The sequence below is a fragment of the Galeopterus variegatus genome, unplaced genomic scaffold, assembly GCF_000696425.1.
Source record: "Galeopterus variegatus unplaced genomic scaffold, G_variegatus-3.0.2 Scaffold4334, whole genome shotgun sequence".
In the NCBI taxonomy this organism is placed as follows: domain Eukaryota; kingdom Metazoa; phylum Chordata; class Mammalia; order Dermoptera; family Cynocephalidae; genus Galeopterus; species Galeopterus variegatus.
In genome coordinates this window covers 146,443-155,935 of record NW_007730445.1, presented here as the reverse complement: position 1 = coordinate 155,935, position 9,493 = coordinate 146,443, and the positions used below count along the sequence as shown (strand labels likewise).

At 59.2% G+C, this 9,493-nt stretch overlaps 1 protein-coding gene across 1 annotated transcript in view; it reads left to right on the top strand.

Annotated features, from left to right (window-relative positions):
• COL5A1 (collagen, type V, alpha 1) overlaps positions 1 to 9,493 on the top strand; it is a 137,657-nt gene that overhangs the window by 37,814 nt on the left and 90,350 nt on the right. Inside the window, exons 10-11 of the mRNA XM_008587336.1 lie at positions 4,608 to 4,649; positions 4,876 to 4,938. Of these exons, the coding sequence (XP_008585558.1) occupies positions 4,608 to 4,649; positions 4,876 to 4,938 (105 nt within the window). The remainder of the gene's footprint in view (positions 1 to 4,607; positions 4,650 to 4,875; positions 4,939 to 9,493) is intronic.

Here is a 9,493-nt window from a genome sequence, read left to right as displayed (position 1 = left end):
CCCGGGCAGACTCATCCAGAGAGAGCGTGGCTGCAGGGGGCCTAGGCAGACTCATCCAGAGAGAGCGTGGCTGCAGGGGGCCTAGGCAGACTCATCCAGGGAGAGCGTGGCTGCAGGGGCCCGGGCAGACTCATCCAGAGAGAGCGTGGTTGCGGGGGCCTGGGCACACTCATCCAGAGAGAGCGTGGCTGCGGGGCCCGGGCAGACTCATCCAGAGAGACCGTGGCTGCAGGGGCCTGGGCAGACTCATCCATAGAGAGCGTGGCTGTGGGAACCTGGGCAGACTCATCCAGAGAGAGCGTGGCTGCGGGGACCTAGGCAGACTCATCCAGAGAGAGAGCGTGGCTGTGGGGGCCCAGGCAGACTCATCCAGAGAGAGCGTGGCTGTGGGGNTTGGCGCCCACTGGGCTGTGAGGCAGTCACTGGGTACACACGTCCTTTTCTCAGACCCAGCCCCCCTTTCCAGGGCTCTTTGTGGGTCCAAGGAAGACAGAGCTTGCCTGAGGCCAAAGTATTAGGGGCTATAGGGAAAGGGGTGCAAAGGTGTGGAGGGAGACCCCAAAGCTGGGGTTCCTTGTTCAGCAACATGAGAAGTTTCCACGCCAAGTCCAGGCACAGGGCAAAGAGCAGCTACAGGAAAAGGCTGTTATGGCGGGGCCTAGGCAGACTCATCCAGAAAGAGCATGGCTGCGGGTGCCCGGGCAGACTCATCCAGAAAGAGCGTGGCTGTGGGGGCCTGGGCACACTCATCCAGAGAGAGCGTGGCTGTGGGGGCCTGGGTAGACTCATCCAGAGAGAGCGAGGCTGTGGGGGCTCGGGCAGACTCATCCAGAGAGAGCGAGGCTGCGGGGACCCGGACAGACTCATCCAGAGAGAGCGTGGCTGCAGGGGCTAGGGAACACTCATCCAGAGAGAGCGTGGCTGCAGGGGCTAGGGAACACTCATCCAGAGAGAGCGTGGCTGCGGGGGCCCGGACAGACTCATCCAGAGAGAGCGTGGCTGCAGGGGCTAGGGAACACTCATCCAGAGAGAGCGTGGCTGCGGGGGCCCGGACAGACTCATCCAGAGAGAGCGTGGCTGCGGGGGCCCGGACAGACTCATCCAGAGAGAGCGTGGCTGCGGGGGCCCGGACAGACTCATCCAGAGAGAGCGTGGCTGCGGGGGCCCGGACAGACTCATCCAGAGAGAGCGTGGCTGCGGGGGCCAGGGCACACTCATCCAGAGAGAGCGTGGCTGCGGGGGCCGTGGGCTCGTTCCCACCTTGTGGCCAGGGTGTTTGCAGACGGTTAACAATAGCAGAGGTTGCTTCTCTGTGGACCGGGCAGTGCTCCTCTCCCTGGGATGTGGGGACTTCCTGTGACGTTTCCCCAGATGGGCTTGGACCCCAGGTGAACTTGAGGTTGACTGTGGGCTCCTTTGCCTTGCTTCAGTAAAAGGGCGTCTTGCCTGGGGAAGAAGACAGGATCCCCGGAAAGGGTAGTTGCCCAGGCTGCAGGGTCCTGGGCTTGGTCCCCCCACCCCCCCGCTCTGGGAAGGGCCGGGCTGATATGTTTGAATGAGCTTCTCGTTTCCCTGCGGGGGCTGGCTCTGAGTGCACGCGAGGAATCCGAGCTTGGGGAGGGGTGGGTGTCGGGTGGGCCTCGGTGTTCCTCTGCGGGATTGCACTGACATGGGCAGCGGGCGAGGGTGGGCTGGAGGCGAGGGCTGAGAAAGCAGCAGCAGTCCAACTTAAATAGCGTGTCTCCAGAAAATCCACTTCATCTTTGCTAGGGGAAAAATGAGCCATCTGGATGCAGTTAAGGAAGGACTCTCTCCCGCTCTGGCCCAGTGATAGCTCCTTCCCAGCCCCCAGCCCACTCGGAGTGTCCAAGGGTCCTTTGGCCAGTCCCCCTGGAGAGATCATGTAAACAGTTGGAATTTCTCAACCTGGAGCATGGCCAGATATCCTCAGAGTCTTAGCTGCATGTAAACAGATGGCCGGCTCCTGGGGGCTGTGCGGGCATGGCGGCCCGTTGGGGGTGGGGTGCCTCCTGTCTCCTTCCCTCCCGCACCTGCCCACGACCTCCCTCTCGGGAGCTGCAGCTCACCACACATCCAGCTCCCAGAGCCAGTTTCTTCTCTGTGCCCATGCCAGGGACACGGCTGGCTGCTTCCCACTCGTGTCCTGCACCCTGTAATTTGTCCGCAAGACCAGAGGCTCCTTAAAAGGACAAGAATCTGCCTAGCTGAGAGGAGGCAGGTTTATTAACCTCCCCGAGCTTCTGGTCGCACTGGAGCTCAGGGACCCGGAGGTCCCCAGATCCGATGACTCATCTCACCTGGTGGACATCCGTGAGGGCCTCCTGAATCGCCACCTGCACCTCCCACTGCTTTATCATTTTTTAGGATGTATATATATTTTTTAGTATGCTGATTAATAGATGGTTGGAACTCCACAACGAGTTGTTTTGAGTTCAGCAAAGCCTCAGATCTTTTATTCCTTTTTTTATTGTCATACTTGAGGTGTACGACACGACGTTTTGATACACTCACCCACAGCGAAGTGACTCCTGCGGTCCAGCACGTTAGCTTATTGTCATCCCGTACCCTTTCTTTCTTTTATGGTAACAGCACCTAAAGTCTACGCTCTTGGCCAATTAGTGTACAGTACTATGGAGGACAGTCAGCCCTTTTTCTGCTGTTTCTCTTGCCCTGATGAATTTTGAGACGGCGTTGCTGGGGGGCCGGGTGCAGAGGCCGACCTGCCGCAGCTCTCGCCCGTGTGCGGGGTGCAGAGAAGCGCCGGTGCTGGTGGCCGCGTGCGCTCTGGGTGGCGGCTTTGCCTGGGAAAGGCTCGCATCCCCTCCACTGGCTCCTTCGTCCTGCAGTTGCCTCCTTCCTTCCTGTGCCGGCCTGGAATGATCCGGGATTGGCCCTCGCGGGAGGGCCCGGCCCAGCATTGCCCCATTCGCTGAGGACAGCAGGTTTTGTGTCTGGGAAGACAGCTGCAGGCCCCACGGTGGCCAGTGTTTCTTCATTTAATCCCAGCTCGGTCTCTGAACCTTCTCAGCTGCCTTCATCAGAGAAGGAGGGAGGAAAGCTGGGACATAGCACGCTGTTTGGAGGAACCTCTGCACGCATCACACACACACGTTTCTCTGTGTGTACATCTGTGTAAACACAGCGCTTGTCCTCCCAGCAACTGGGGCCCTGGTGGGTGGGGTGGGCAGCTGAGGGCTCTGCAGCCCCCTGACTGGCAGTCCCCCCACTGGCCTGATGCCCAGCGCTGCAGCGAGTGCTGGTGACCCTCACGCTGGGCAAGTCCTTTCGCTCGTCAGAAGGAAGTGCAGGTTTCATAAGAGGACGCTCACTTTCAAAGAAAAGTCAGGGTCCCGCTGCCTGGTCGTCCTCGGAGCGCAGCGATTACTACGTTCCTTTGGGCTGGGTCAACAGGAGGCAGGGATGCACCCCAAGCCAGGCACCTCTGCCCTCTCACCCTGCTCTGTCATCTGGGAATTAGCGGGAGAGGGTGGCCCTGTTCATCGCCCCTCCTGGGGCTGATCCGTGCCGTGTACAAGCCCAGCCTGCCCAGCGCGGCCCACAGAACAGACCCTGGGACCCCAACACACACACCCCACTGCTTCTTAGTGTGCACACCCCTGCTGGGGTGGGAGACCCTTCCCTCCCTGCAAGGGAGCGTGCTGCCCTGGGCCCCCCTCACATGGGCCTGGAGCACAGAGGACATTTGGGGTGGGGGTGTCTGACCCTGGTGTGGCCAGGTTGGGAGTGAAGAGAGAAGTCCTGCACTGGGAAGGGAGGCTGGACATGGGGGGTCTCAGAGCAGGAGGCTGCGTCCAGCAGGGAGCTGCAGGCCACGCTCCCATCGTGGCCCACATCGCTGTCCACAGCACCCTTCCTGGGGCTCAGGCCGACAGCAGGGGCAGGGGGCCTTGTCCTATTTCGGGTTAGAGATTGTGGGTTGGGGGGCCATGGCCCAGTGCGGGGCTGGGGGAGGAGGACAACTGAGGGTCCAGGTGGACTGGACAGGGTTTGCCATTTGCTCTGGGCTGTGCTTTGTGCCAGGGGAGGCATTTCCCACCTGGGGGCAGAGGGGGTTGGAGGCACAGCCCTGGGGCCTGATGGTTCTTCCAGCAGGGGCAGGAGCCCAGCCCGAGGCCTCTGCCTGCAGTGCCTCTTGCCTCATCCTCCCTGAATCTGCCCGGACCCCTGCATCCTCCCAGGGTCTGCTTCCTCCCTCGGGTGGCCATGTCCTCAGGCAGACAGGAGATTGGGGGGCCTGGTCGTCTCGGTCCCTTTCTCTTATCTCAGCATCTTCAGGTGCTTCTCTTGAAGCTGCTCTTGAGGGAAGCGTGTTGGCTGCTGACCTCTGACCAGGGCTGGCCGCTGTGCCTTGGAACACTGGGAGGCCAGTCATCGCGGCCCCCACCACAGCCCCCATTGCAGAGGGCCCTGCCTGTGAGCCTCATGAAGATGGTGGGAGCTGACCAGGGCCCACGTCTGCAGGGCTCTTGTGCACGCAACTCGGAGGCTGTCCACACTGCTCGGGTCTGGGGTCTCGGAGGGATGGGCCCCTTGGTCTCACGTGTTTTCTCTTCTGTCTCTTCCAGGGCATGCTCATCGAGGGCCCACCAGGCCCGGAAGGCCCCGCTGTGAGTATCAACTACTACTTTCCGGTGACTGTGGGAAGCTTTCTTGGGATGAGGGGTTGGTGACACCCCTTAAACCTCTGGATGGAAAAGGGGGCTCAGCACTACTGCAGACACCTGGGGCCAGCAGCCCCGGCCCCTGCCTCTGCCCCGGCTGAGCTAGGTGGGATGGAGCCTCGCCCTGTGGCTGTGTCTTTTAACTCTCTCCTGATGTTGTTTTTCATTCTAGGGTCTTCCAGGACCTCCAGGGACTGTGGGTCCCACTGGCCAAGTTGGTGACCCTGGAGAAAGGGTAAGAGGTTGACTGTGGTCCTTGAGATCACACGCAGGGTGGCTTGTCTGTGTGTCCTCGCTGCTCTGTGACCCGTGTCATTCCGGCTGTGGGGAGGACAGTGGGCCTGTTGATTTCCTGGCTCACCTTGCCCCTCACCCCAGGCACATGTGATGCCACCGCCTCCTCAGGTGTTTGTGGAGGTCGACTGCTGCCCGGCCTGTGCTGGGGCAGGCAGCACCGGGAGGAGCAGGACCCAGCCGGGCTCTGATGCCCACGAAGGCTGGCCGTGGTCAGCTCAGGGCGCCGCCCCGCGTTAGCGCAGCAGACATCACGGTAGTGACCGCTAAGGAGCTCCCGTGCCTCCCCGGTGCCTTTCCTGGTGCAGCCACTTTATGCGGAGTCTGCACAATTCCTTCCTCAATCTGAGAACTTCCGTGGTCCCTGTTTCTCCCCACTTCCACCCTCCTTGCCTCGGGAAGCAGGGGAAGCTTGTCAGGCAGGTGAGGATCCTCCACCCACACGTCCCGGCAGGTGGGCGGGGAGGCTGCACCTGCCACCGCGATCGCCTCCTGACACCTGGTGGGCACCTTGAGTACTGCGGCCCGTAGGTCTCGTCCCTTGGGACTGTTTTTCTTTTATTTTTCTGGCTGTCCGAATGAATATCGATGTCAGTACAATCGGGTTAAGAGCTAATAACCCGATGGCTAAGTTGCAGCTGAGAGGAACGTGGAGTGTGTGCGGGTCCTAATGAGCATTTATGCCTGAGGCCCGCCACACTGCCTGGCCAGAGTGTGGGCCTAATGGGCGTCTGGGTGGGTGGATGGACGGCTGGGTGTGGTCATGGGGGAAGGTGGCATGTACTGTCGGAGGACCAGTGGCTAGGAACTCTTCCGAGGCAGCTCTGTGGGGAGTTGTTTGAGGGGTGGGATGCCTGCAGACAGAGGGAAGAGTGGGGCGCAGTCCTGGGACAGTAAGTCATGGCCTTGGACCCCGAGGGAAATCGGGCAGAGGCAGGATGGCCAGCGTAGGTGACAGCGGGCAGGGGCAGGCGCCTTCACCTACGCGGGGAAAGAGCTCTGTGGGGTGGGCACATGCTGGGCAGGGGGCTTAGGTGAGCATTGAGGCTGACCGTCTGGAGTGATAGGATTTGGGTTAGGATTGGGGGCGGGAGGTTGTCATTGTCTGCATGGATGGATGACCTCTGAGAGCAGTCCAAACCAGACTGGCCGTGCAGTGAGATTCCCCGCCATGTGCTTCTCCTGGCCAGGGCTCTGGGACCCAGAACAGGTGGGTTTGGCTCCCCGGCAAGGGACGCGGCAGGAGGCAGGGGCTTGGCTGGCCTCAGGAACGCTTCGCTTCCGCGTGCTGCTCCCGCCTCGGCCACACTGCTGAAGTTCAGACAGGTCACAGAGAGGGGCGGGCAACACCTTTGGGAGGCGATGTGTTCTCTCTCAGGTGTGGGATAGGGTGCTATCCACAGGGCACACAGACGTGGATTGACATCGCCAGTCCAGCTCAGTGTCGTTCCAAGCATCCATCCCTCCATCTGTTTGTCCGTCACCTGGATATTTACTGACTGCCCACGGTGCTAGGCCCTGGTCTAACACTGAGGACCAGAATGACTGTGAACGAGAGGGGCGCCCCTTCCCACTTGGTCCCTGCCTTTGGGCTGAACCTGGCCCAGGGTCAGCGGTGGTGGCCCTGCCAGTGACCCGTGGCACTGCGGCCTGACCCGGCTGCTCTGTGGGGAGGGGACTGATTCTAGGTGCTGAGTGCCACTTAACCTCTGGGCCTGGCTCAGTCCGGCCTGGTTCAGGACATCATCACTGCTCAGTGCCCAGATCTTGCTCGATGTGAAAGAGCACTGGATGTGGAGTCAGGACCCTGCACTGCTGCTGCCAGTGGGTGACATCAGAATCCCTGCAGTGGAGGAAAAACTTTTTTTCTGCTCTCTTAGGTTCAGGTACTGGGACCTGCAAATTAAACTGACAAAAGACAGATGAATAGGAGAAAAGACATACAGTCTTAGTAGTATTTTTAATTTTATGTATGCAGAGGCTTCATAGACAAGAAGTGAAAACTGACAGAAGTGGTTAGACCTGGGAGGTTTGTGCCGTTTTGCAGAGGCAGTAAGATGTGGGGAAGTGGCCTGGGCTTCGATGGGTGATCCACTATGGGAAAGTGACCAGGAAATACATGGGAAATACATGGAAGATAAGGGCCGTTTTAGCAAGGTCTGTTCATGCAACTCATCAGGTGCTGGTTTTCCTGTCTTTGGTGATAAGGTTTGCTCCAAATCCTGGTGCAGGGGCAGGAGTGGGAGGGGTGGGGGTGAGGCTATGCCACTTTCACAAAGGGGAGCTTAGGGCCTGCTTTCAGCAGGAGAAGGGAGGTAAGAGAACTCTTCCTGTTTCTATTGATTCCTATTTGCCTTTAGCACAAAATGATCCTTATGCCAAAGTGGCATATTCAGGGGTGGCATATCCTCCCCCTTCACCTGCTTGTCTCCTCGCCCGTCTGCACCAGCGCCGCTCGCTGTGTGTCAGGGAGATCCCTCCTCTCCCTGCTGCCCCGGCCCTGCCACCCTGGGTTTCTACTGCCCTTCCTCCCGAAGCCTTGACTCGTTTATTCTCCCATCTGACCTTCTCTTGTTTGAGCCTTTTCTTCCTAGCTGGACAGTGAGTTCCTCAAAGACAGGCCTCACATCTGCATTTCTCCTGCATCCCCTTCCCTGCACTGTGCATCAGCAGGCACACCATGGGCAGCTGTGGCTGGAAGCTGTGAGCCGCCCTGTGCACCTGCCGGCCTGCAGCAGCCTGTGCTTCCACTGGCTAGACCCCAGGGTGCTTGCTTCTGACAGCCCCTCATGCCCCAGGGCTCCCCGCTCTCCAGGCTGCTCTCCTCGGACCTGCCTGTGGTGCTGCATCTCCACTGCTCGCTCCCCAGATCCTTTCCTGCTCCAGTGAGATGTCAGCATCAAGAAGGGGCCTGGGCCATCCCTCCATCCAATTTCCCTTAGTGGACAGATGGGCAGGCTCAGAGCAGGCAGGGAGACTTGCTAAAGCCCCAGAGGAGATGGAGGTGGAGCTGGGGTTAAGCCCAGAGCTGGCACCCAGACTGGGAGGCCCCCACTCTAGCTGTGAGGCAGAAAATCGAAGATGTGAAAGCTGAGCTCCCCGAGGGAGCTTCCGAATCCCACTCGGGCTGGGTGGCTGTTAGCCGTCCCTCCCTGGCATCTATTCTCTGAGGGTCTGGCTTCTGTGCCTCTTGCTGGTACATTTTCATAGGCGTCCGGCTCTTCTGGGCCTCCTGGAATATTGCTGACAGATGTCCAGGGGTCTGAAATCACTGGGCACTTGGAAGTTACAAAAGGCATTCGTGAGCATTCCAATGATCTGATAGTGGGATGCTGAGCAGCACCCGCTCCGTTTAAAGTTTTCATTTATCCACTAACTTCCTTACCTCTGATTGTCCCCCAGGAGATCCAGCTGGTGTTGGCTGGCCTCTGCGATCTGCTGCTCTGGAGGTAGACTTTGAACAGATTTTCCACTTGCAGCGTATTTATTATTTTTGGTTGAGGCAATGATCCATTTTCTCGGGTCTGAGAATGGCTGGGAGTGAAGCCTCTTCTTACTCTCCTGGAAGCCTGGATCAGCCTGGGAAGCCTCAGGGATTCAGTATGCAGGTCCCTTCCCAGGCTCTCCTAGCCAAAATGGAGGCTCTTCCAGTGTTTTGTCAGCACTTTGCACAGGGGCACCCCCTCCCTCACAGCTGGGATACGTTTAGTGCCCGTGCCATCCATGACCCCGTGACACTGCTCGGCACTTGTGACCAGCACGTCCTTCCAGCTGCCTCCCTCCTTTTTATGTTTCCAAGGTTGGGCTTCCCTGTGGGATTTTGATCGGGTGCATCTTCTATGCCTTAAAAGGTCTATAAGCCACGCCCCCAAGGAGAGCAGTCTTTACCCCACTAGAAAGCGTGGCTAACAGGTGCCTTGTATGTGCCAGGGTTGTCCCCCAGTACCAGCCTTGGGGAGCACCCCTCGTACCATCACCTGCCCCCCAGCCTGCTAGATGTAGGCCAAGGGTCTGGGGTGCAGACACGGGCTGGGGTGCTGGCACCTTGACAAGAGGGTGAGTCCAGGGATGAGCATGCGGCTGCTGTCCAGCAGAGGAACTGGTTTCAAGAGAAGCCGTGGAGGCGTGAGTGCAGCACTGGGCCCCGATATTCCGCAGCCCCAGCCTCCGGTCATGGAGGTGCAGATCCAGTCTCTGCTTGTGCTTGGAAGTGTTCGGGACATCCTGGCAGAGTTGCTGAGAGAGTTCGCATGCTCACACATACACTCACGCACAGGCACACACACGTGCACACACATACATATACAGTCTAGGTTCACTGCATCAGGGTGGCCCTGCAGTGAAGGGTGGCCCAGGGCTGTGTGCTGCTTTTGTGAGCAGCCTGGTCTTGAATGACTTCTGGCTGTTTCCAATCACATTCACCTTCGAAGTATTGTCCCTGGAGGCTGTTGGTAGGAATTGGTCCAAGCTTCAGATGCCTTTTCAGAGGAGCAGTG